The 25,886-nt window shown below is 47.3% G+C and overlaps 8 protein-coding genes across 8 annotated transcripts; 3 read left to right on the forward strand and 5 right to left on the reverse strand.

Annotated features, from left to right (window-relative positions):
* Window positions 1-308: 308 nt before the first annotated feature.
* Window positions 309-1,192, reverse strand: LAJ45_00620 (uncharacterized protein; the record flags this gene model as incomplete). The annotated part of the gene is made up of 2 exons (XM_046110221.1): window positions 309-482; window positions 551-1,192. 2 exons carry the CDS (start codon window positions 1,190-1,192, stop codon window positions 309-311), a joined length of 816 nt encoding a protein of 271 aa, XP_045976914.1.
* A 2,372-nt stretch (window positions 1,193-3,564) lies between these two features.
* On the reverse strand, window positions 3,565-4,828 carry LAJ45_00621 (uncharacterized protein; the record flags this gene model as incomplete). The annotated part of the gene is made up of 5 exons (XM_046110222.1): window positions 3,565-3,980; window positions 4,037-4,256; window positions 4,328-4,452; window positions 4,521-4,637; window positions 4,795-4,828. The coding sequence occupies 5 exons, from the start codon at window positions 4,826-4,828 to the stop codon at window positions 3,565-3,567; spliced, it is 912 nt and encodes a 303-aa protein (XP_045976915.1).
* A 2,277-nt stretch (window positions 4,829-7,105) lies between these two features.
* On the reverse strand, window positions 7,106-8,525 carry LAJ45_00622 (uncharacterized protein; the record flags this gene model as incomplete). Its single annotated transcript, XM_046110223.1, has 2 exons — window positions 7,106-8,331; window positions 8,390-8,525. 2 exons carry the CDS (start codon window positions 8,523-8,525, stop codon window positions 7,106-7,108), a joined length of 1,362 nt encoding a protein of 453 aa, XP_045976916.1.
* A 428-nt stretch (window positions 8,526-8,953) lies between these two features.
* Window positions 8,954-10,325, forward strand: LAJ45_00623 (uncharacterized protein; the record flags this gene model as incomplete). The annotated part of the gene is made up of 5 exons (XM_046110224.1): window positions 8,954-9,014; window positions 9,174-9,194; window positions 9,402-9,685; window positions 9,741-10,165; window positions 10,238-10,325. The coding sequence occupies 5 exons, from the start codon at window positions 8,954-8,956 to the stop codon at window positions 10,323-10,325; spliced, it is 879 nt and encodes a 292-aa protein (XP_045976917.1).
* A 713-nt stretch (window positions 10,326-11,038) lies between these two features.
* On the reverse strand, window positions 11,039-11,412 carry LAJ45_00624 (uncharacterized protein; the record flags this gene model as incomplete). The annotated part of the gene is made up of 3 exons (XM_046110225.1): window positions 11,039-11,237; window positions 11,304-11,319; window positions 11,394-11,412. 3 exons carry the CDS (start codon window positions 11,410-11,412, stop codon window positions 11,039-11,041), a joined length of 234 nt encoding a protein of 77 aa, XP_045976918.1.
* Window positions 11,413-14,440: 3,028 nt separating this feature from the next.
* LAJ45_00625 (uncharacterized protein) lies at window positions 14,441-15,647 on the reverse strand (the record flags this gene model as incomplete). The annotated part of the gene is made up of 5 exons (XM_046110226.1): window positions 14,441-14,546; window positions 14,620-14,669; window positions 14,733-15,345; window positions 15,421-15,486; window positions 15,550-15,647. The coding sequence occupies 5 exons, from the start codon at window positions 15,645-15,647 to the stop codon at window positions 14,441-14,443; spliced, it is 933 nt and encodes a 310-aa protein (XP_045976919.1).
* A 4,097-nt stretch (window positions 15,648-19,744) lies between these two features.
* Window positions 19,745-20,539, forward strand: LAJ45_00626 (uncharacterized protein; the record flags this gene model as incomplete). Its single annotated transcript, XM_046110227.1, has 4 exons — window positions 19,745-20,041; window positions 20,106-20,206; window positions 20,262-20,447; window positions 20,527-20,539. The coding sequence occupies 4 exons, from the start codon at window positions 19,745-19,747 to the stop codon at window positions 20,537-20,539; spliced, it is 597 nt and encodes a 198-aa protein (XP_045976920.1).
* A 26-nt stretch (window positions 20,540-20,565) lies between these two features.
* Window positions 20,566-22,008, forward strand: LAJ45_00627 (uncharacterized protein; the record flags this gene model as incomplete). The annotated part of the gene is made up of 3 exons (XM_046110228.1): window positions 20,566-20,589; window positions 20,671-21,099; window positions 21,154-22,008. 3 exons carry the CDS (start codon window positions 20,566-20,568, stop codon window positions 22,006-22,008), a joined length of 1,308 nt encoding a protein of 435 aa, XP_045976921.1.
* Between the last annotated feature and the right edge of the window lie 3,878 nt (window positions 22,009-25,886).

Consider the following 25,886-nt stretch of genomic DNA (forward strand, 5'->3'; position numbering starts at 1 on the left):
ATTGTAGTCACTCGACGAAGAAAGAGGGTAGAGAACCTATGTAGGTAGATCATCTAATCATATGATTATTCCTTGGTCAGAAAGGCAAAGTTGATGTGACTCAAAAAGAGATACTACATGTAATATAACATAGCTTTATCAATTGATAAGAATTATCGTGAAATAATTTTATTATTCTTCATATAATTTTTATAAATTCCCAAAATGACCAATATGATGAAGATAATACCACTACATATAGGTAAAATTATACGTGCCTCGTATGTGGAAGGTACATACGGTTATCGAAACGACGATAAACATCCTCATCAAACTTTCTCCACGGCCCCTCTCTTTCTCTGCATATCGAAAGCCTTGATCTTCGTTCGAATAAGGTGTCTACTAAACCGTTTTCCCGAGTTTGCCCGTCTGAAAAAATCATTCATGATGGCCGTCTCCCTGTTCAAATCAGTGCTATCAACCGCCTGCACAAGAATCGCAGCCTAAGATTTCTCCCCATCATCAATTAGTTCCAGCTTACGTGTTAACACTAGGAAAAGGAAGGAAATACGTCTGCGCCTGTCCAGGTACAGTCCAACTCCCTCAGGATCACCTTGGAAACCTTATTGTATATCGCCACCTCAGTCCTCCTAGTACCTAAAATCCTAATAAAATCCGCAGTGACTTTCTGGACATTTTTGCTCTCTTTCAGAAGATCGCGAAGCACCCCCATTTCACCCTCTGTCCATCTCTTGTAACTTTCATCGCCCATATTACCGTCTTCAGTATCACTCTCAATCTCCACAGGCTCGTCCTTCACGGCAGCAGCAAACCCCGTCTCAATCACATCATCATCATCATCATCATCATCATCATCCTCTTCTTCTTCCTCCTCCTCGCCATCATCATCATACTCACATTCAGTATAGAGCTTTTCACCAACATACGTACACACCGTCCTACTATTCCCGCCACTGCCGGTGATACTCCCAAACCCCACCACCCCACCCCGCCTCTTGTGCCTCCGGGGAGCCGGCACGTCATCGGAATCATCAAGCTCATCGGGATCATCAAAGCTCAAAGCCACCCTTTTCGACCCCCCCGCAACATCAGTTGACCTGTTGTTGTTGTCAAGCGTCAGCGGGATCGGGAAGAGTGGAAACTGATCATTGACAGCAGACCAGTTTGGTACGTCATAGTTGGCTTGAAACATTGGTTTTTTTGGAGCTAGACTCTGGATCTAGTTATAAGTAATGTGTGCGTGGGGGTTTAGTGGATTGATGGGATGTGGTATGACGTTGGTTATATAACATCATATGTGATCGTGCATATGAGTGTATATGGGCTCATATGGGCGTATATGGGTGCATATAGATTCATATGCAAAGGTAATCCAGTTTTCTAGCTCCCAGGAGATTCAATGATATTGAGATGGCTGGATCTAGAGGGTCTAGACAAGAAGATGAAAAAAGCAAGAACGTTCAGCGTTATGGATTGTTATTAGGGGATACATCAAACATTCTGTGTGTAGATTTCTCTGAATTGAATTCCAAAGTGACATCACAAACAGCAAATATTTGGATTTATACAAACAGATTGATCACGAAGAGCCACCGGGAATGCTCACAGTGGTGTATGGATAGCTTGGAGGGTCCCCAATCGTCATGAAGTGTTCTATCACTCGTAATCATGAAATATCACTCGAGTGATAATCTCAACAACTTGATGTATTACTAATCTAGAAATATATACTGTGATGAGCTCTTCGCGGAAAATCGACGTTCGACGTGTCAAGTATGTAGCGACAGAGATAAAAAGTACACAGTACCTATATAGGTTTTGAAAAATAATTTTAAATAGACTTATTTAGAATTGGTAACTAATAATATACAAGCAATGCAGGCTCAAACGCCAATTGAAACAAACAAATGACCGAAAAAAAAAAAACGCGAACAAAACTCCCACTGCCCACCAAACATTGTTAGTAGTAAAAAGACGCGTCGTTACTGCCCTCCGAAGTCATCCTTTAGTCTATGCCAGTGAAGATAGGAGTATATAGGCCCCATTCTAGAATGCGTATCCGCGCGTCTTCATGTGTCGATTGTCGGGGGTATATATTAAAGTAGATTATGAAACAAGAGGATAGCTGAGGGGGGTCGCATTGCACAGATGATTGTAGTCATGAGACCGACCTGCATAAAAAAAAGGGTAGCATAATATTTCCTCATCCTTGTAAGTATATTTTTAATATTAATAATAATAGGTAAGACGCATGGAATGTAAAACCGCAAGTGTTTGGCTTTATATTTTTTTTGTGTAGGACCATCATTTTGTATTTGTGATCATGATGCTTTAGCCATTTTAGCCTGCGCTTTGGCCTCGCTATAATCTCGTTGGTATTGGTACGTTTTTTTTAGGCCTGATTGATATATTTTGGTACTTATATTTTTTGAACAACGCCATCGAATTATTGTGTTGTCTCGGCCTGTGCTAATGACCGAAAAAATTGTGCAGAAATTTGAACAAAGGAAGACATCGCTTGTTGATAATACTGATTGAGCAACGACGTGCTGTCGCTCTTTGTCTACGGGTGGCTCAATGCGAGTTGTATCATCAGCTCTCGATTTTGCGAGAGTGGGTACCTTTTTGATGATGGGCGACGACGATGATGACTCTGGAACAAGAGAGAAGATTCTGAGCTATCTAATGAGTTGACCATTGACTGCAATTCGCTGTGACCACAATAACGTTGAGATGTTGCTAAAAGAAATATCTGCCGTATCCTTTGTACTAATTTTTGACCAAACACCGGGGATTATTGAATGTTTCCTTGACGGCCACAGAATATAGCGCTTAAAATACTGGGTCCAAAAGAATAAAATAGTTTCCAGACTCGGCGACAAAGAGAATCGATCCTTTATGCGGACGTGTATACGATTGAGTTACTGTGGGCGAGTTCAAGCGAACGATGCGGAACAAGATGTTGAATCACGAAGTTGACCAATTGGATACGGCGAAGACGAATACAGGACGGGTCGATTAAGGGAATGGCGATTACCTGGCGGGTATAAGCCGAGCCTCCAATTTGAGAAGTCGGCCTGATTCCCGGCAAGGGTATCATGTTTTGATTTTTGATTTTGTTTATGGTTTATGATTGTGATATGAAAATTTGTTCTTCGAGTGGACCGATGCCGCCGAAACTTCGCGTTGATTGATAGATTGAATTTTTTTTTTTGAAGACGGCCGCAGTGCAGATAGTCGCCTCGTTGTTCCCAAAACACAGATCGAGTCGAATTGATCCAGCTGTGCGGTTGTGCCGAAAGCTAAACCCCCCCCCCCCTCCCTCATGAACATCCACCACATTTTAAGCCACCAAGAACAAAAACTACAGGATACCAAGCAATGACAAGAGGAAACAAGTAATTAAGAAATACAGCGTAAAAATGAAGAAATAACAAGTTATCAGGGGGAAACATCAACACAGACAGCAAGCAGTACACGTCGTATTAATTTTTGGAGTACGAACGAAAAGAGAAGTTGTCACACATTCACGGGCAGATTCTGTTAATCACAGTGTATAGATTTTTACCTCCTGTAGCTGCGGTCATCGCGGGGATCATCACGATACCCACCATAACCTCCTCTGCCACCACTCTCACTGCCAGCAGGCGGGACGGCAGGCTCAGCAGCGGCAGTTCTGGAGTAACCAGGCTCACGCTCAGCATAGCTGGTGTATCCAGGCTCCCTTGGAGCGCGACGGTCCTCACGAGTGTAGCGATCATCACCACGGCTTGATGCATAACGATCCACACCACGGGGAGGGGGGTAGTCATCACGGGGCTCACGAGAGCGGTAGTAGCGGTCGCCACCACGACCATCACGATCATCGTAGCGTGAAGAGTAGCCACGGTCATACTCATCGTAGCGTCCGCCACGAGGAGGGTAACGCCCGCCGCCACGGTCATCATAACGTGGAGGTGGGGGTCCACGGCGGAAATCATCTATCAAACATCAACTGGATGTTCAAATGGTTTACAGAAAAAGGGAGAAAGCTTACCTCTCTTGGGTGGTCCAAAGTATTTTCCTGGAGTTGGCGTTCTGGGACGGCTTCTCCTGGCCTTCTCGATGCTCAAGGTTCTACCCTCGAAGACCTCGCCTTGCAAGCCCTCCTTAGCACCATCGGCCTGCTCAAGAGTGGCCATCTTGACGAATCCAAATCCACGGGACTCCTTGGTGTGAGGATCCAACATGATCTGGCACTTCTCAACCTCGCCATACTTGGCAAAGAGACGGGTTACGTCATCTTCAGTAAGACGAGGATGGATTCCAGTCACGAAAAGGTTGGTACCAGTGTTGGTGGCACCATCAACTGGTGAGCCACCATTTCCGCCACGGTGACCACCGCGTTCAGACGTGTTTGACGCTGTGTCAAGAGCACGGCGGTCATCAGGTCTTGACTCTGGTGGAACGGAGCTATGTAACAAATCAGTCAGCATGATGAATAATGATAATGTAAAGCTAAGAGGAAAAAGATGATGTACCGTTCGCCCCTACCCCAGGGGACGCGCTTCTGACGCGATCACGCCTGGGAGCCGAATCTCCGCGTCTGCCCCTAGGAGAAACAGAGCGCTCGTCGCGCTGGTACTGCTCTCTATCTTCTATTATTTAATTAGCTTTACGCGTCCATATTTAAAGTGTTGTTTGTACGCGGGTTTAGAAAAAAAAACAAGGCTGAACGACAACAAACAACAGGTACGTGTCCGTCTAGTGCAAAGAACCCGAAAGAACGAAAAGAAAGCAATAATCATAACATACCATCGTACCCACGGCTTTCGTTTTCGTAATCCATAGTCATCAAACAGTTTTATGGGGAGCTTCTTTTTTCTGTTTGCGTTGTACAAAGGGGGTTGTTGCGGGCGAAGAAAAAAAAAGCGAGAAAAAAATCGGGTTGTCTGATGGGGTATAGAGGACGGTGGAGGTGATGAAGTAAGAAAGAAAAAAGATGGTCTGCCCCAAGGATGAGAACAGAAGGGAGAAAGGTAGATGATGGAAGAATGAGAGAGGAATGCTAAGAAGGAAGGGAGGGAAGGGGGAGAGAAGAAGGGAGGCGGCGAGGGAAGGAGCGATGGGAGATGAGCAGGTGGCAAAGAAAGGGATACGATACATCCGCGTTCGCCTGCCTAGCCACGGCCAGCCAGCCAGCCAGCAGACAACCAACCTTCTTTGGCAGGGTTGCGCCCTACGGAACGACAAATGCATTGCTGACTCCAATAGAAAGTGCAGCAGAAGTAAATGCTAATGTTTTTCTAGAAACACTTGAGCTTAAGGCAGGCAATCATGTGGGGCAATCTGCTATCTGCTGCCCGATATCAAAAACCTTAATTCCCTATCGTCTGTCTCGCTGGAGGTGCTGCTGCTCCCTTTTGGTAGAGGGCCCTTTTCTTTCTGGTTGACGCCCACGTTGTCAAGGAAACAATCTCGCCCATTTCGAGTCTGGGAACGATATTACATTCTATTGGCATGAGTATGTACTAGAATGCCTTACGATTTCTCCGACTAGATGAGGATAAGGGGGGTTTTTCTTAGGTTTCCTATGTTTTGCCCCTGTTTGCGATACCCGCTGCAAGATGTGTAAATACATTGCTTGGAAGCCGCCCCACCCGTCTCAAATCTCCTGGGGGAATCGAAAGATGGGGGCAAACAGCCAGCAGGAAGAACAGCATTTCTAAAATCCGCTTTGTTTTATCGATAACGCCGATACCAACATCATCCCCCCCCACCCATCAAAAACCATCAAACCATCAAACCCAAACCAAACAGCACCCGAACCTCTTGAAACCCCAAAAGCTGCCACGTTAGCCTGACTAATAAGGCTTAGTCTAGACTCTCCCAGGTACACAAGGTACGATAGGGTAGGGTTCAACAACACAAACAGGTACACCCGTAGGCGTTCCTGAAGATCAGTCCAATCGTTCTTGACGATTGAGATTTGGGCCGAGACAGGGACGAACACACGTTCAGTCGTCCACTTGACAATTCACCCCTCCAAAACTCCCGGGTTCAAACCGCACCCCACCCCCTTCGCACATTGCGAGTGATACCACGTGAATCTACAGTATATCTCTGGCTAGTTAGGTAGTTGTTTCGACTATTCAAACAAGGCCTATGGGGCTAGTTAGCCTTACTGATGACGATCAAACACGCTCATCTAGAATATGTAGGAGGAGCTCATGCATAGCGTAAATCGGGGTACGTACGAGAAAGTCTCTTATCGATCTTGCCAGCAGCATTTTCGTGAGATGATCACCCCCGGGAAGCTCGAGCTTGTTTTTATTCGAGCAGAAAATGGCAGCCTTATCAACTGATGTTACAGATTGTTTCTGACGCATACATCAGACAGTCAGTCACGTCAGGTCAGGTTGTGAATTAAGGTCAACGCGGCACTTTTCTGATACAGCACTTCTGGTATCTGGGGACTGGTGTCCAGGACCTAAACGTTTAAAGTCGCAGAATTAAGAAAGGGCCAATCTGATACAGCACTTCTTGTACCTAGGACTGATGTCCAGACTTGAATGTCCAGAGTCCTAGAATTAAGAAAGGGCCAACCTGATAGCACTTCAGGTACCTAGGACTGATGCATGTCCAGGACCTGAACGCTCAGAGTCCAGACTCAAGGAACGGCCAACTAGAGTGCAGACCCATAAGGTCATGCAAGAATATTGGGATGAAGCAAAAGCTCGAATCCTGACAGGATGGACTTCTGTGTGGAGTGGGTGGGAAAAAGTCGACAGGCACCACAAAACGATTAAGGGTGATCCTCCCGCCCGCCCGTCCGCCCCCATCTGTAAGGCGACTACATACCTCATTAAATCAGAGCGGGTCCTGACAGGATGAAGCCATCTACCGTACCAGGTTTTTGGATTCCCCCGCAATTTCTCGCTTAAGATTAAGCTTAAAAGGATTTTGAGATGCTCTTGGCTTAGCCCATCTATGTCATCATCACCACCACCATTTTTTTTATGGTCGATCAATCATTGCACAGAGCTACATATCAAAACAAGAACCGACTTTTGAACGCCAATAAGAAATTATCATACAAGATGCCCCACACACACATTAAAGCCCACTATTTCTCTATAGTAATCTTCTTCTTGCTCCTCCCCATGCCATTGGCACTATCCATCAACTTCCTCTTCCTCTTCCCATTCTCATTCCTGCCCTCCTCAATATCCATCTTCGCCATCCTTTTCTTCTCCGACACCTCCTGCAGCGTCTCCCTTACCACCCGGCCCTCAAGCGACACCCCAGGCTCATCCACATACTCCTCCATCTTCTTCCCCGTCCGCTGCTCAATCGCCTCCACCAGCTTGATATCATACTGCGTCACAAACGTGATCGCCTCTCCCTTCTTCCCTGCACGTGCCGTGCGCCCCACCCTATGGATATAATCATCGGGGTCCCTCGGCACATCAAAGTTCACCACCAGCTCCACAACGGGTATATCAAGCCCTCTCGACGCCACATCCGTCGCCACCAATATCCTCGCCGCCTCCGCCCTAAACCTCCCCAGCGAATCCGTCCTCTCGCGCTGCGGCAGCTCCGAATGCAGCGGCGTCACCCGGTGCCCCAGCATCTTCAACGTATGCGTCAGCAGATTCGCCGTCGCCGTCCGGTTCGTAAACACAATCGCCGACTTCCCCTCGTTCCCGGGCGTGCTCAGCAGCGTATGCAGGTACGCCTCGCGCGTGTACGGCACAAGCAACAAATACCTCTGCTTCAGCGTCGCGGGGACCGCCAACCTCTCCGTATCCACCTCACACACAAACACCTCCCTGCGCCCCTCCCGCCGCTCCATCTCCTTCAGCGCACGCACCTCCTCCGTCACCGTCGCCGTGAAGAGCAGCGTCTGCCGCTGCCCCGGGCCCGCGCCCGCCGGCGGCACAGCGCCAAGACACTCCTCGAGGTCGCCCGCGAACGTCTCGCTGAGCATGCGGTCGGCCTCGTCGAGGACGACAAAGCGCACGCGGCGCAGGCCGCAGATGGTGTCCTCGCCCGAGCTGCGGATGTGGTCGGCGAGGCGGCCGGGCGTGGCAATGACGATGTGCGGCCGCGTGGCGAGCGCGATGGCTTGTGCGCGCATGTCAGTGCCGCCGATGAGGAGGCAGGCTTTGAGGTTCTGGGGCGCGCCGAGCGCGGTGAGCTGTTCGGCGATCTGGAGGGCGAGTTCGCGCGTGGGCGTGAGGATGAGTGCGAAGATGCCGGTGGGGTCTTCGGACCAGCGGTGCAGGATGGGGGCGGCGAAGGCGATGGTTTTGCCGGAGCCTGTGCGGGAGCCGCCGATGCAGTCTTTGCCTGCAGAGGGGAACGGTGGTTAGCTGTGAGGGAGGAGAGAGAGGGGGGAATGAGATACCTTCGAGGATGGGCTGGATGCAGGCTGCCTGGATGGGCGTGGGCTTGCGGATTGCCATGGCGCCGAGCGAGTCGACAAGCCATCTGTCGATGCCGAGGTCGGCGAAGCTCTCGGGTGTTTTTGTGGAGTCGGCCATTGTGTGGATTCTGCTGCTGTGGGGAGTTGCGTGCAGAATTGCGTGAGAAAGGTCAATGATACTTCTTTTTGTCTCGAGGTTAAAAAAATTTGAGAAGTCAAGTGCGGCTCTGCTGCAGAGCTGTGGGGCTGCGGGGCTTGGCGGCCTAACCGCAAGAGGACAGAGAGAGAGACAGGCGGGCACGGGCCAGGACTGGGAGCTTCTCAGGGAAGGAGAGAATCTGGTACGGCATTTCATTTGCATACATAGCTGTCACGCATGATCATGGACGTCAATCTGTGCAAATGCTTGTTTGTATTCTACACCGCCCTAGAAATAGAAACAGATTCTGCGTATGACAGAGTAGAAGTCACGATACCCACTGCAAAGAGCAGAGCTGTGCCCTTGGGGAGCGTGTTTCACATGTGTGGCAGAGTGCATGCACACACATGTGCTCAGCCACACAGCGCCGATGCCAAGGGCAGCGACAGGCGTCTTCGTCTCTGCAAGGTCTGGCTGGCTGTCTCTTTCTTGCTTTTGCCTGTCTGTGTCTTTCATATCTATCACGGGTGTGTTTGTTCTGCTCGTCTTCCTCTGCCACTGCTTGTCTCTCGTCTCTCTCGTGCTCTGCTAGAATACAATACAGCCCAATACCCCCCCGTGTATCAGCATCTCCAGGCCCAGGTAGGAGTCAGTACTCCCCCCCTCTCACTCATCCCTCCTCGCTCCCCACGTCCTGTTTTCTGTTCTCCTGAGCGAGCGAGTCCTCGGCTTCGCTGTCTTTCCGTTCTGCCCGCTCCTCAACGACAAGGCAAGCGAGAGAACCAGCCAGCTTGCGTCACTCGCCCACAATCCCCATACAAATAGTAGTAAACACCAAGCTAACGTATAACCCAGCCCGTCCGTCCAGTCCGCCCATATATCCATCCCATCACCACAACTCACTCACCTCCCTCACCCACAACCACCACCACCACCACCACCACCAACCAACAGCCACCATGTCCAACCCCCTCGACACCGACCCCGGCTCCGAGCTGCTCGCCTCCTACGAGGCCGACTTCAAGCTTACCCAAGCCGACATCTCCCAAAAGCTCGACCAGATCCCGGACCTACAGGGCGAGCCCCGCAAGGCCGCCATCCGCGCCGCCGAGCGTGCTGTCGACGAGGCCGACGAGATCGTATGTCCACCCACTCTCACATATAAAGGTGGAAAAACTAACTTAGTAATTCTAGATTGGCCAAATGACCCTCGAGCTCTCCAACATCCCCTCCACGCTCCGAAACAAGATCAAACCCCGCCTCCGCAACTACACGCACGACCTCGACGTCTCCCGCTCCACGCTGCTCAAGCTCTCGCAGAACAGCGACCGCGCCACCCTCTTCGGCGGCCGCGGCGGCAGCGGCGGTGCCGGGGGCAGCGGTGACGCCGTCGTGGACCAGCGGCAGCAGCTGCTGAGCGGGACGGACCGGCTGGAGCGGTCCTCGCAGCGGCTGCGCGACAGCCAGCGGCTGGCGAACGAGACGGAGGGCATTGGCGCGAGCATCCTGGGCGACCTGTATGCGCAGAGGAGCCAGATTGAGAATACCCATAATACGCTGAATGATAGTGAGCGCTACTTGGATAGGAGTATCAAGACGCTGAGGGGGATGGCGCGTAGGTGAGATTCTATCTACATTTTTGGCGGGATTGAAAAAGAGTGGAGGGCTAATACGGTGTGTGTGGGGGATAGGATGGCTACAAATCGGATGATTACGATTGCAATCATAACGGTGCTTGTGTTGCTGATTATGGCGGTCATTGTGTCAAAGTTTCGTTAGGGGCGTTACAGGGTGTTTTTTGTAGGAGTTTGTCTTTTTTTTTTTATTACTAGTATTTTTTTCCGTTACTTTCTTTCGCTTTGCCATCTTTTCTTTTCCTCCCCCGTGCGTACTATGTAGTAGCTCTCTAACAGATTCGGGCCCGGGATTTGAAAGAGAGGTTGGGGTGGTGACCTTGGATACTTGGTTTGAACTTTATTTTGAGCTTGAGCTTGAGCTTGAGCTTGGGAGTTTTCAACAACCTTTTGTTTTCCCCTTCTTCTTCTTCTTCTGTTCTGCGGGCTTGCTTTCTTGCTTGTTTGTGGATGTTTATATATATATTGAAAAAGAAAAGGAAACATACCAGACGGTGCTTTTTGATTGTTTCCTTTTTGTGATAGATATGGGCTCTACTGGATACTATGTACATGTGGGTGGGTACTTGTATAGGTTTGTTTTTTGGTATATATCTACCGTCAACAAAAACAATAGTGGCCTTTTTTCGTTTATAACCTCTAACATTCACCTGTAATTTTTTGTTTTTTTTGATAGTGACAGTGGCGTCACTTATTTGGAGATCAATAGCAATTTAATACATAACAAATAGAGCTTCGTGCATCATTTCCAGAACCGGGGACGCATTACCCAGCCAGACTTTCTTTCACTACACCTCACAACCCAAAGGCTCGCAGACAGACAGACAGACAGACACAACCACAAAAACCCAACCCACATTAACCCGGCTGGTCAGGGTCACTGTCATCATCCTTCTCCATCATCTGCGTCTTCTCCAAGATCTTCTCCAGCCGCTCCTTCAGCTCGGCGAGCTTCGCCTCCTTCACGACCAGGTGGTCCTCGTCGAGGTCCTCCACTATGAAGGCGTGGTGGTGGTCCTCATCGATCTTGAGAATAATGGCTTTGATTGAGGGGTCGCTGTTGATGGGTTATTAGTCAGATGCGAGGATGATGAAAGGGCAGAGAGCGGAGTTATAGATCTACCATTCGACCAGAACACCTGCGGTGGAGAGAGTGTTAGTTATTATATAAGGTGCGATCAAGCTTCATCATAATCATAGAATACACACACACCTTTGACCGCGCGCGGCATTTTGTCGCGATGTATGAATTGTGGGACGCGATTCTTGGCGGTCGCAACGCGTCAAGAGGAGTGTTGATTTAGAGCTACAGTGTTTCTTTGGCACTGCCAGTAGCGTTGCTTTACGGGGGGGTTTTCTTTTGACTCAAGTTCGTGACGTACGTACGTCGTCGGAGGTGAAGCTAGGAAGCATGTGTGTGTGTGTGTGTGGTGTGGTGCTATATTTAGCTCTACTAATTAGACCGCCGAGTGATTCTGGGTGATCCCGGCCGCTATTTGAGGCCGCCTTAAATGGTCAAGATCTGTTACCAATCGATGCAACTAGATCTGGGGTTTGCTACCACACCGATCACACCGATCACTGACTGCAAGGTACCAGATCACTGCTGCATACTTAAGCATATCTCATGATATAATGGAATATATTGAGGCCAAAGAATATGTTAACTGTAAGTTTCTAGCCATAGGATATAAAACCCCAACACAACCCACATCTGCAGTATAGTTTCACGCGAGCGAGCAAGCTCGAGATTTAGGCTCAAGCTTCTGGCCCATTGAAAATAAGTCTCGCCTCCCTGTGAACCAAGATGGTGCTTTGATTCGGGATCTAAGGCCCGAACTAGGTTATTGGACCAAATATCAGTTCAGGTTTGAATTGATATTTGCAAGGCCAGCGCCAAGACGCACCAGAACCATATTAATGTAACCACTCTTACACCAAGAGAGTGCTTGATTAATACAGGTATGCTGGAGTATTCATGATTAAAAGCGATGCTGTACATGTGGGTTCGACTCACAGTGAGGTATATATGAACGCGGGTCTGAGAAAACTTGACTTATGGGCTCAAACCTAACAAGCTCAGATCAGCCAACCGATCCACCCAAAAGTTTCTCCTACTGATAGAGAATGTTTTAAAGGGTGTATATTATATTTCTCAGAAGTTCCTTTAGCTAGTAGGAGGCTCGACATCAAGTTCCTTGAAACATAATGATTTAAGATACTAGAAAAGGATTAAGCGAATACTCTTAAATATTTTGTTCTGACATCACTATTAGAATCTTTGCCCTTGATATTGTCTATCTACCTATTCCTACTTGTTTCCCATATCTGGAGGTTGTGTAGAAATTGATGTTTGTTAGGTTTCCTTTTCGCTGGTTGTTGTGTTGCGTCCCGGCCCTTCGCCGACCATAAGTCAAGTTTTCTCAGACCCGTGTTCATATATATGTAGTTAATGGGTGGTAATGCTTAACGATAGTTCCCTGATACTGTAGCAATACTCAGGACTTAAATGTGTAATGGCAGCTAGTATATTCCACGAGAGAGAGTATGCTTACTTAGGATAAATACATGTATTTCTGGCCTCAGGTAGACTTCAAGATTTAGTAGCCCCGGGGCATACTGGATCTATTAGGCCCCCGTAGAAATTATTGGAGCTTATTAGTGTCTCCACCCCTCTTGACCAGCGGGTAGAAAAGGTAATTACGTAGAGATTCCCGTTCCGGACAGAGCTCTGTTTGTTTATGGATTTGTGGTTGTTGGTTGACAAATTTATATATTGCCGATCGGGTATGATGCTTCAAGAGATCTTGACGTGACTTTCTTTCCTCGCCTCGCAAGTGGGCTTATGGACTGCGTTCAATATTCTTAACAAGACGGGAGGTTTCGCAACCCGCTAAGCAGCACGCCTCAACAACTGTATAATATAACAGGAACACCGGGAGGGGAGGTAAGGTTGGCGGAGGGTTGGATCATAGATTCTCACTCGATGTATTTCTAGCTTGTCTCGAGACGAGTCCGGCCAGGTCTTCATCCCTTCTCGAACAGCCCCACCGAGAATATTGAGGTCCTCGCTAGATTTTGTTCCTAATTTGTAAAGCTTCGGTGCTATAGACGGTATCTCTTCTGTTCTGGTCGTACCGTCAGTTCGGCCTACACACGAATTTCTTAGATGGACTGGGTAATCTATGACTAACCGGCCAGTCAACCGGATAACCGTAGTGATGACTCGCCCCCCACCCCCACCCCGATAAAGGAGCTAATGAAGCCAGTAGAACAAAATTTCCGATAAAGCTCCTTGGGAAAGAGTCAGCGATCATTACGGAATTGCCAAACTTCTGACTTATTCGATGAACGAACCTATCCGATGAACGGTTCTAAACGGCTGGACTAGAACACCTTCCTCCGTTGACCCCCTCTACGGCGGCTTCTATGCTCCCAGTATAGGTAAATTCCTGTATATACTGCAGTGCTTAGTTAGTGGAGTTCTAGAATAGGAATTGAAGTTTAAAGACACAACTAGCGGTGACCTGCATCAAACCACTGGGGAGAATTAAGAACCCAACCACTGCCGCTCGCGGAGTCGGTAGACGTACCTACATGTACATATGTACACATACTAGCTGCAGTGGATCGCCCTCTTTTTACCAGGACACACAGTCAAAATGCAGTCGCCATCTTTAAAACTATTCAGTGAGTGATAGAGGTCGATATGATTTCTTTATATATATAGCTAGCCAATATATCGTGTCCTCTGGCTCTTCCTTAGCTACGTTGTATTTTTTTTTAACGGTGTCCCCTCAAGGTTATGAGATATAGACATTAATAGATTAGTAGTACGCATGTATACATATTATGTTGCTAGTCAGATTTACGATGGGTTGTTTCCAATCAAGTTGGAAAATCGACTTTGGGTGCCTACACGATTTTAATGGATACAGAATTTCTCACTCGGAAGCTGAGTGATTTTCCATGACCCAAGATCATGACACCAACCCAGCTAGCCCCCACCCTCATCCGCCGACTCCACCAATGACACTTCCCGACTTTGTGCTTTCATATACAGCGGCGATTAGTTAGAGTAAGCCATTCTTGAAACTAGTGCTTTATACGTATTTCTATGTTATAGCTATCGTACACTGGTTTAGAACAGACAAGAAGTGGAAAAACAACAAAAGGGAAATCATGAAGCAGCCGACCCAAAAAACAAGAAGCAAGAAATGGAAGGGAAAAAAAATCATTACTATCTATCTCTATCACCCTCTATACCTTCCCCACTCTAACTACCAAAGCGCCCGCGTTCTTCGCAAGCCGCTCCGCATGCAGCTTCTTGATCCACCTGAAGAGTAGTATGAACATCAACTCCATCCTATCCCCACCATACAATTAGCATCACACACACAAAAAAAAAAAACCAACTCATGGAAAAAGAGTAAACATACCTCTCCTTCGTCATCATCAGCAAACCCTGCACAATCAACCCCTTCATCAACTGCGGTCCAATTCCCTTAAACAGTCCCATCGGCCCTTCCTTTTCTATAATAAACTTCATCACCTCCCCAAAGCTTCTAAAGCGCTTCCTGTTCGCAGCAGGCGGCGGCCTACTCTGCAGCCCAACCTTGGCAACAATCAACGGCTGTGTCGCCAGCGTCGCCAACGACTTACTCATCGCGCCGAGCAGGAACGCCTCACCGGGCGACAAGCGGTCCCGGCCCTTAAACATGACCTCCTTCAGCCTCTGGTAGCACCCATAGGTGATCGCCGGATTGACAACAAGCACCAACGACGCCTTGAGTCCCCTCCACAGCCCGCTCATCCCATCCTCCGACACTACCTCCCGCCCAGTTGCCAAGAGTCCCAGCTGCTCCTCGTACGAGGGCCGAGTCTGCTGCCGGGTAGTGATGACGGCCACGGGAATGGTGAACAGCTGTGCGAGCGCGCCGGCGACGGCGCCGAGCGAGAGCTCGATCGCGGTAGACGGGTGCGCCGTGCCGCTCCGCTTGAGGTAGAAGGTACGGACTAGCGTGTACCAGTAGAAGTATGCAAAGTTTGTTGAAGCGACACCGAGCAGCGCGCCGGCCATGCCCGTGTAGAGGCCTTTCACGCCGGATTTGGCAGCGATCTTTGTGATTGCGTCAAGCGTTGAGCTATAGATTTCTTCATCGGAGCTGTTTTGGGACTCGGTGTTAGAAACTGGGCTATATACTCTGGGGGTAGGTAGAGGTTAGCTTGGGGGAACAAACTTGAGGGGTTCGGTTTTCTCGTCGGTGGGCTGGCGTTTGACTTGGACCTGGAGCTTGGTCTTGACGCTGTGAGGTTGGCTTGTCAGTGATTCTGTCGAGGCAATTGGGGATACAAATACAACCACATACATGTCCAATGGGTAGACAGCGGCATTCGCGAGCACAGCACCAGTAGCACCTGCAACGGCATAACCCCACGAGGGCAGTGATTCCTTGGAGAGCGACATTCTGGCTCTATATTGGTCCTTCTAAACGAACGAAAGCGACTGGGAAAGGCAGGTAGACAATCAAACAAGAGGAAACACACGCACAGGGAACAGAAGACAGAACAGAGGAATAAGAGGAAGGGAATGCGTAAGTGAGCAAGAGAAATAGAATAGAACAGGACTGACTCTGACAGGCAGCACCAAGTTCAAGTAGGATGCAGACACCAGAACTGTTCCTTGTTCCCGAGCTATCCCCAAGACTTTTGCACTGTCCTGGCTTGTGCGTGATGCCTCGGTTGTTTTCGGTGATACACAGCTATCTGTGGCGCCGCCCACCTGGGATGCCGATAGGGTACGTGACGTGACGCCCAACTAACTATCGGTGTGGCGGCGCGTCGTGGCGGGGGAAGAAAAGCTGTTTCAGATCTGTAGACAACAGTAATCACCAGTATCGTTGCTGGAGTTCCCCATATTATATCTGCTGCACACTCCCAATTTCCATGTCATGTCACAGCACAGCAATCAATGTACTACATACTCGTCCTACCAGCCCGCCCCCGCGGTAGCTTCGGCCCGAGGCTTCCCCGCGCGTGGACGAAGGGCTGGTGCCGTATCGGGGGTGTCGGTGTTGAGGCTGAATGCGTTCTTATTTTTCTTATTTCTTCTGGGCCTTATCTATGACGACCTTTTTTTTGGGTGTGATTGTGCATGTGGGGGTTGGAAATGATTGTTTGGCCTCGTTTACGAGTGGACAAGGATCGCGTAGCTGCATATAAGAAAGAGTTGGAGGCTTTGATCTCGACTCCAAGTTGGCGACGAGACAGGAAGACAGCAATTTCCAAGAGAAGGAAGCTGAGGGTCGAGAGAGGTTGAAGCTCTGTAGCTGTGAGCTGGGCTAACTGCATTTTGTGCTCTTGTTAAGCCACGTCTCCTTAAGAGAGAATCAATCTCTAGGGGCCGTGGGAGCGTGTATCTAGAATATTCAGTAAAATCGGGAAACTCGTTTCTGGGTTTTAATTTTCGCTGGGAAATGTCAATATTTTGGCAGAGGGAAAGTCGTTTTAAGGGAAATTGGACGACTTTACAGACGACTTTATCAACGACTTTACCAATGCCTTTACTGGTCACGCTTCTGTCACACATGATTTTGGTGTATACACATGGGGGGATAAGTTTTGGCCACCGGTGATGCTTCACATGATTGATCAAGACCACCGCCAATGAAACCAATCATCACAGAGCATCCTACTATTATACCAGGAGGATCAAGCTAGAATTACTTGCATGTATATACCAAAGAATAGATCCACCAAAGTTAATTGTATTCCCCAACTATTACAAGCTCATTGATGCCAGATATCATTTGATGACCCCACCGAAATATTTTGTTTGAGGGCTCAACTATCACGAGATCTAAACAAAAGGCCTCATTAGAAAACAATGATTCCCCGGCGGAAAACGGGAAACATCGGAAACCAGGGTAAAAGCATGTAAAGTCGTTGGTAAAGGTGTCGGTAATGAGACAGGAATGCCTTTAACACAGTCGGTCTGTTATCGCATCAAATAATGTGTATCTCGCAACCTTTTGAATGGGAAACGTCAAAATTGATGCGTTTCCGCGGCTACTAGAGAATTAGTTGAAAGAGTTTATCAAAACTGTGTAAAGGATATCTTCTTGATAAGGAGAAAATCAAAATCACGAAAGGCCGGAAGAAGAGAATTAAGGGCCCGTTTGGCAGTTTCGTGGTTATGAAACTCCGTTATGCAACGACTCCATTAGACGAGTTTGGGCTTCCTAAACAGCAGTGTAGTTTGGTTGTCAAGGTGGATATATTTGGTGGGTTTTGAGCGTTGCAACGAAAACGGAGCTGAAAAGTAGGTAATATCTACTTTTCAAAAACTCCGTTTCAAAGCCCTAACGGAGGTTCAAAATTGGCATGCCAAACACAAATATTTCTTGCAAAACGGAGTTATGAAATAAATGAAACGGAGTTTTCCCGTTGCCATACAAATTTGCCAACAAAACTCCGTTTGGACCTGCTCCCAAACGGGCCCTAATTAGTTAAAAAAATACTTTATCAAGTTTTTCTCTGTCGATAACCCTAACCTTAATTTTAAGGCTATGGGCAAAACCATAACGATAACTCCCCAAAAGAAACGAATTTCAAATGGGGTTATCCGAAGCGACAAGAGGGAGAGAAGGAGAATTGAAACCACAACATTACAGTGATCGGTAGAATTACTGCGAAAACAGGGGTTGGCGAGCTCCGTGGGGCCGCACACTAGGTAGGTAAGGGCTGTGATTGGGCGAAGAGGGACCTCAGGCGGGCTTTAGTCCGCGGGCTTCACGCAGTTTTCAGCGGTTCACGGCCTCAGCACTAGAGCGTATTTGACAACTGTCGATTTCGACAATTGACAGTTCGGCTTTGACAGTTGCGAGTCGCAAAATTGACATTATACTTCACGAACTCTCAAATTATTTACTAGATCTCGACCATTATCAGTGGTGACGAGATCGAGACATAAGGCCTTTTGCGCTTTGATAGGGTCCAGCTCCAAGTTCTGGTACCCTGTGCCGATACCCTCATCAATCAAATTGACGGTTCGGCAAACCGCTATTGCAGCCGGCGAACTGTCAATTGTCGGAATCGACAGTTGTCAAATACGCTCTACTCGACTAAAAATCTCTGAAGCCCTGGTCATGGAATGAGAGACCACACATATACAAACAAAAGTACTTGGCTTAAATATACAAAAACTATTGTTGATGAGTTTTGATTACTAGAGGGTTGTTTTGAATTCTTAAATATATAGGATTGGGTTCGTGATTCAATGACTTGCCTGGTTACATCATGGAAAATCACTCGCCCGCTGGATCACTCGCCCGCTGGATCACAACCATAACCTGTCACCTGTCACCAAATTTCAAACTGAGAAAGGCATGGATTAGGTAAGGAACAGGTACGATCACTGCTGCCCCATAACTCTGGCAACATCCCCAACGCCCGGCCTTAAATTCTCACTCCCCACCTTTACCCGTGCCTTTGTAACTTCCAAGGTGTTTTTATCGACAGCCTTCAAATATTTAAATATATAGTGTTATGGATCTAGTGCTTGGCCTTTCTAAAACCAAAGAAATAGAAACAAAAGCCAGGAAAGCATATCTCCACCCCTAATCTGAGCTACCAACAAAGTCTGAATTCTGGAGCCCTCTCCCCTAACCATAGACGCCGCGTCTACCAAGTCGTGATACTATGGAGACTCTTCTCGTTGAAGCCTTTACTACAGTGTTCATAGCCATCAGAGAACTACTGATGGATCGCAATCTGTGACACTCTCAAGCTAACAGCCACATAACTCTTCATGCTAAGAACCCTTATAGACACGTGTATGCACAGAGGCTTAAACATTCGAAGCTACAACGTTTTTTATAGCATAGCACGCTAGGTGCCGTAGAGCTTCTTTAACTGCACATTTCACCTTGTGATCCTTCCACCTCCTCGCCACTTACAAGAAAAGCAACCTACATGGAAGAGGCGAAGTGTTTGTCTGTTGACTCAGGAGACCTACCTTAGCGGATGACTGCGTCTATATCTGCCGGCATAGTAGCTCCATTCTTCAAAACCCAAGAGAGTCCTTGCAGTATAATAAGCGCTCTCGAATCCGACTGCGAAAAGCTCGTGTAACTATTTACATGTACATAGCTACATGTAGACTAGCTAGGGTTTCTGCGTGATTAGCTAGGGGTACGTACAAATTCTTTTTTTTGAGAGTATTCCGTAGCCTGCCTTCGGGATAAGATACAATTGCAGTCAAATATGTTGAGTTGTGCATGTGTTAGAGGTGCTGATATGTTGCAATTGGCTCTGAAACTCCGCAAATCTTAATATTTGGCCAGTGGTGTTCCAAAAATAGTAGCAGCGCCTACAGACTCGATCGCTAGCCCCGTTCAACCATACATGGAATCACCATTATGGGGAATCGCGGTATCTATCGCTGTTCCCTCAAAATGATAGTGAAACTATTGTCTCCTGTATCTGGCATATTATATAAGCCCTACCCGCCCAATGCCAGGTAACTCGAGACTCATTGACTATACTGTACAGAAAAAAGCAACCATGAATTCCTTCAACCCCTCCTTTGGGGCCGACCTTGAAGCACAAAGGAACAAGCTACTCCCTCTGCCGAGTACCTGTACAGTTGACATCCATCGCTGGTCGACGATCCCGGTGCCCGTAATTGAGAGATGGCCCTCGGCGCCCGGCACGATCCCGAGCGACTGGCTCGGAAAGGTGGCCAGTGTGCTAATATCACTCACACCGATAATGTTTTTGGTACTGGCTGGTTTTGCGTATAAGATGGATGGAATGCCAGTTTCAAAGTTTGGGGAGCAGGTGACGAAGGCAGCACAGATTGTATGTTATTTTGATTGAATGTTATATTAATAGTGGCGGTGGCTAATTCTGTATATATTGATAGGGAACTACGGTATACCCAATTATATTTGCAGCAGTCCTAGGAAAAACCTTCAAGTCCGCCGCCGGATGGCTCGTCGAACGGGGAACAACAATTCGCATGCTGTAAGTTGCCCGCTCCTCCGACTATCACTCGACCGGAACTAACCGACCAATATAGCGAGCTACTAATGGGCAGTCAAAGTCTTGGAGGAGCACTCCAATCCCATTTCACGATAATCCGAACCATAAAGACGATCCCGTTGAGTCTATTCATGCTTTTGATTTGGCTTCTTTCGCCTCTGGGAGGCCAGGCTTCGCTGCGCTTACTCAGTACTTCTGGGATTGAGGTGGATGGTGCGATAAGGTATTTGGACACATATTGGCAGTCGTCGAGAATCCAGTGGCAGAACTTTCCGATTTATGTCTATGATTCCGTGTATCAGGCTATGCTTGTGACGCCCACCGAGTCCCAACAGTCAAGTATGGATATTTGGGGAAATGTTAAGGTTAGCTCCTAACCCTCTTATACTCGTGGTGCAGTCTGATATAGTACAAGTGCATACTAACTATATATTTGGCGCACATAGATACCCAAGCTTGAATCTCTCAACCAATCAACTTCCGATATCGACAGCTGGGTGCAAGTACCCAAGAACCAGAATATATCCTATGTCTCTCTAATTGGGGTCCCCATGGCCGGAACAGAGCTCATCAGACAAACTTTCTCAAAATTCACGATCCAGTATACCTACTTCAACTGGGACTGCACAAAGCCCGACAATCGGACCATCTCTGACCCCTGGTTTGCCGAAATTGGAATTAACGTCAACAAAACACTTAATTTCAATGTGCAGCCATACCGATCATCTATGTTTGTGAGAATGCCAACAGTCAGGAGGAAGCTAGGATTAGTGTACCTAGATCCTGCGAGATTCCTCTACGTATCAAGAATCAACGAGGGGGACTCCGTAGACTACCCTGGTATCTCCAACCTCTGGAGGTGGCTCACGACCTCGGTTTGTAACGTTACAGAGGCCCATGTAGAGGCCGAGATTAACTGTGCTCCTAAGAACTGCTCCGTCACCAGACTGCGCCCATACGTTACTATTGCCCAGCGTCCCGCTACCCATACGGCCCTCGACGGAACTGATGATTCGGTCATTACCGGTTTCTCTGACACCAACCGCCAACCTAACGTCGTGCGTTACACGATCTTAGCAACAGCCACCGAGCGCTTCATCCAGGACCCCGACACTGTTACGCGCATCTCTAACCACGATTTTGAGCTCGCCACTGCTTCTGACGGCCTTCTAACCAATATCTCTTCCCTCTCGAAGGAGACCTTCCAAACCAGGTTTGGCCTTGCCTTCAACTCCTACTACACTGGGACCCTAGCACCCAGCTACATCGCCGGTACACCACTGTCATTCGATGAGTTGCTCGCCTTCGACAGTTCGGATTCGGCCTACCTCACGCCCGACGAACCGAGAAGGTACAACCACACGCTCACGGGGCCTATGGCAATGAGGCTGCCGGGCAACCACACGTTCATTGCACGCGAAACGTCCACAAAATTTGTCTTTCAGGAAAAGAAGTATGTCTGCGATAAGATGTGGCTGTGGATTCTGGTAGCCACGACGGCTGTGCTGATTATAGCGGCACATCTGGGCACGTACCTCAAGTGCATGAGTGTTGCGCCAGATATTCTGGGGAGTGTGTCGAGTTTGACGAGGGATAATCCGTATATTCCGTTGCCTGGGGGTGGGTGTATTCTGGAGGGGGCGGAAAGGACGAGGTTGCTAGCGGGGTTGGAGGTCAGGGTGGTTGATGTAAGGCCAAATGAGGAGGTTGGCCATATTGCGTTGTCCTCGTTGAAGGACGGAGTGAAGCCATTGGTGAAGGGAAGGTTGTATATGGACTCGTGAGAAGGTATGCATGTGTATATGTGCGTGCCCGCATCGACCCACAGGTAATGAATGTTAATGATAATTGGAGATGTGGTGGGGTACCGGCGGGGGCTTTTTTTCTTTTTTTGTTTAATTCATGGTACCGGCGGGGGCGGGGTACATGTGGGGTTTTTATATATATATATATATATATATATATGTATTATAGTATTGGAATTAGTAGATAAAATACACCTAGGCCTATGGCCGCTCTTTTGAAGTATTCTTTATTCAATTCTAAATATAAGTTTAGCTTAGTTGCGTGATATAGTCATGAATTATCACTCGGCCAATAAGAGTATACGCTTAGCCGAATTTTTATTTGATTTATTTGCACTAGACCTTATAGACTGCCTATAATATCCCTTTGGCAATCAGGCCAATTCTTCAACCCATAAGTCTAGCCAAATTGGGTTCAGATAAACCGTAAGCAGTAATTTATATGATGAACTTATATCAATAGAATACATGTACATACTCTTTGAAGAAATTTGAGAGTATTTCAGAGCAGAAGGCGCCACATTGGGTTAGACTTCTTAGTTGAGAATTGGCCTGCAGGTATCGGGCTTTTCCTTTCTGACCTAAGCCTATTTTTATTCGAGTCCAGCCTATTAGGGATCGACTGTTGTGGGCACCGGCACCTTTTCTTAGTTGCCGGGTAGATGACTTCCTAATACTTTATAACTCTTCTCACCTGTTTGTAAAACCCGTAAATCAAGAAAGGGGGGAGAGAACTTTATGATGGGATTTGAGCTAGTGTTCCATACCCTCGAAGAGAGGACTGTTAATGTTGTGACACATTAACTGGGTATTTTGACGACTTGATACCGAATGAGTCCTGTATTGTGAGACAATATGGTAAAATTGATAGAGGTCGTTTTGTACCTAGATAGAAAGAAAAACCCATGATACATCAAGGGGACATTTTACAATGATCACTGGCCGGAATTACACTTGTTCTCGTTTAATTGGTGTTACGAGTAGTCCGGTCCATAAATCGTCCGTCTGCATGCCTCAGGCTGTGGTAGACAGACATCTCCATGCATCGTCACCTGTGAGGTGACCTAAAAAGTTCAAGTCGAAATACCCATCAAAGATATATAACCCCTGCTTATCTTGTACACATTGCCTTTTTTTGCTCAGGGGACTTTATATAGAACAGAGGCCCTTTCCCGGTAGGCGTTGAACCTGTCCAAATTATCTCGAACCCATTGAGCCCATAGGGTATACTTAAACAGGGAAGGGCAGGGCTTTAATAGAGTAGAATTATTTCGAGGCAGTTACCCCCATTAACCTCAAAAGCCCTGACAAACTACCCTAAATTTTGCAAGTATTATGGCTCCACGAGTTTTGATTGAGTCCGGGACGTTTCTGTGGAGTAAGCGAAACGCCTGCCCCCTCTCCCCTCTCTATGAGTATATTTGGGGCTTTAATTTTAGATAATTTAAGCAAGTCTTTGCTTTTCTTTAGGTATGTTTGACTTGGTTTAAATAAACCATATGCTGAGCAGAATAGAAAGGAGTCTCTCCAGAACCGTCATTATAGGCTGCTGCCGCCGGTTGGTGACAATGACGATGGCGTACCTATAATAAATCTGCGCCGGTAAATATGGTGGGGTAAGTTACAGAATTGGCGATGTGGGTTCTGGTGATTTTGATGGTGAGTTGATGGTGTAAATGGGCTGGGACTTCCATATCATGATGGATATTACGATGGCTTTGATGCCTGGTGATGTTCAGTAGTTTGGTGTTTGTATTGATGAGATGTGGAAGTGGAGGGGCCCGGGCGAGGTGATGTGTGATAGTAAGTGGGGTGGGACTAGGCTCGTCCCCAACCCGTCTACTTCCATGCTTCCAGGGGCTGCAAGTAACGGGCTGGGTACGAGACTAGGGTGGGACATACGCTGCCCACCCTAAAGCTGGTGCCAAGAGAGTGGCTCTTGCTCACAGATCTCTTCATCTTTCTTATCAACAGATTGATTTCACTAAAATTGTGACCCACAAAGGGATAGCGGAAGAGATTGAAATGAGGTTTCACTAGGAAAAGCTTAAAAGTTTTTGCGGGGTTTGAGATGTTTAACTGAAGACTACATGTACGTACAGCTAAATAGCTAATCACTTAGCTGAAAGACCCTTGAACGATATTAAACTACTAAGTCATATACTTGTCCCTTAGCTAGACCTACAGCGAGATTATCCCGCAACTCTCTTGTCACGAGTGATATCTCGTGATTAGGTCAACTCGGTGTTTTTGTGCTTAACTCATCCCCCCCGTGCCTCCCGCTAAAAATCCCGCTAAAAAGAGTAATCTTTTGGATTGTCTACTACTCATACTAATATACTAGTATAGCGAGTCATATATGCAATGGAGGCCGAGGGGCTAAGCCTGGGGCGAATCTTAAGAGCTTCTTCGTAATCCCGCCAAGAGCTCCTAGTGTTCTCGCCATTAATTGAATCCAACTAAATTCATAATTCAGTTTCTTAATTCACTAAAGAAAGACCTTGATTTAAAGGAAAAGAGAATGCATTCTTCGGTCACAGGAGAAAGCTCTTCACAAGATCATCTGGTTGGTATGATAAAAAGAACGGAAAAGGTCTAAAATGACACAGTTTTTGGTAGACGTGCTCTACAATAACACATGAATGCAAGATGACACAGTTCGGTATAATCCAAACGAATACATCAATTAGTATATGTAGTGGCTGAGCAATGATAATATCGAAAGGTCGGGGTTCAAGTTCGATCTTCATCTTGGCACACTGCCAAGCTCAGGTATCACTTCGGGCACAGCATCCACTATGGGCGGGTGGTCTAGTGGATAGACTGCTCGTCAACACCGAGCGTACCCAGGATACAACCACACACACATAAGGTCCTGGGTTCAAACCAGGGGTGGGGGTAGCAGTCGCAAATGTCTTAATAAGTCGCTGCAGTACCTTTTGTAGTTTTGTACCTTTTGTAGTTTTGTACTTTTTGTAGTTTTATAGAACGCTTTGTTCTTTTTTTCTTCTCCTTTTTTACTTGTAGTGACAGTATTTTTGCATCATGTGTTATTTCGGAGCACGTATACCGAACACTGTGTCATTTTAGGCCTTTTCCGCAAAAAGAAACATCAAATCTGGCGCCAGTAGCATTGTTCAATCAAGGAAACTTGTACCGTTGCTAGAGAAAAAATTGCCTAGATAGACCCTTCAGTGCAAAGGTAACCTCAAACTACTCTCTATAAGAGGAAAAGCTTGATATCCAATCTGGGTGCTATCATCAATGTTCATGGATTATCACTCGGCCACTTTGGGAGTTTCGTTTGTTGATTTACGGCTTCGAGCCCAGGAAGATATATATGATCGTGACTATTAGTCGCTATAGTGTAATTAGTAGCTGTTGGAAGGAAGTTAACGTTACTGGGTACATATTTCAGTCTGTTAAGGGCTATGTGGGAATAACGATATCACCCACATATGCCTACTTTATACATGTAGTCAACTATAGCTAAGTAGCGACATATGTATCTCATTACCTTGACATATATTCCCCTGTCTATAAATTTCGTTGTCCGGGCTGTTTTTTTTATGATTCGGTTCTTCTAGGGCCCACTTTAAATCTTTGAGTACACGCAGTACCTTGCTTGTTACAACGATTAAGGTTTTCTGTGGTGTGACGTGTGGGAGACGCAGTTGGTAGGACGATATATACGGACCAATAGTTGGAGTGCACGCGCATAGACCGCATGTGATCATGGGTACATGTTGTACTTTCTCTTGACGTCGAGTTCAATATCCATATTCTCTTCTCTCTGGATGGCACACGCTGATTCATAGTCTTCAGAACACGGTGCAATCTTCAGTATCTTGAACCCG

This window comes from Morchella importuna (assembly GCF_003444635.1).
Source record: "Morchella importuna strain M04M26 chromosome Unknown Morimp01GS001, whole genome shotgun sequence".
NCBI classification, from domain to species: Eukaryota; Fungi; Ascomycota; class Pezizomycetes; order Pezizales; family Morchellaceae; genus Morchella; species Morchella importuna.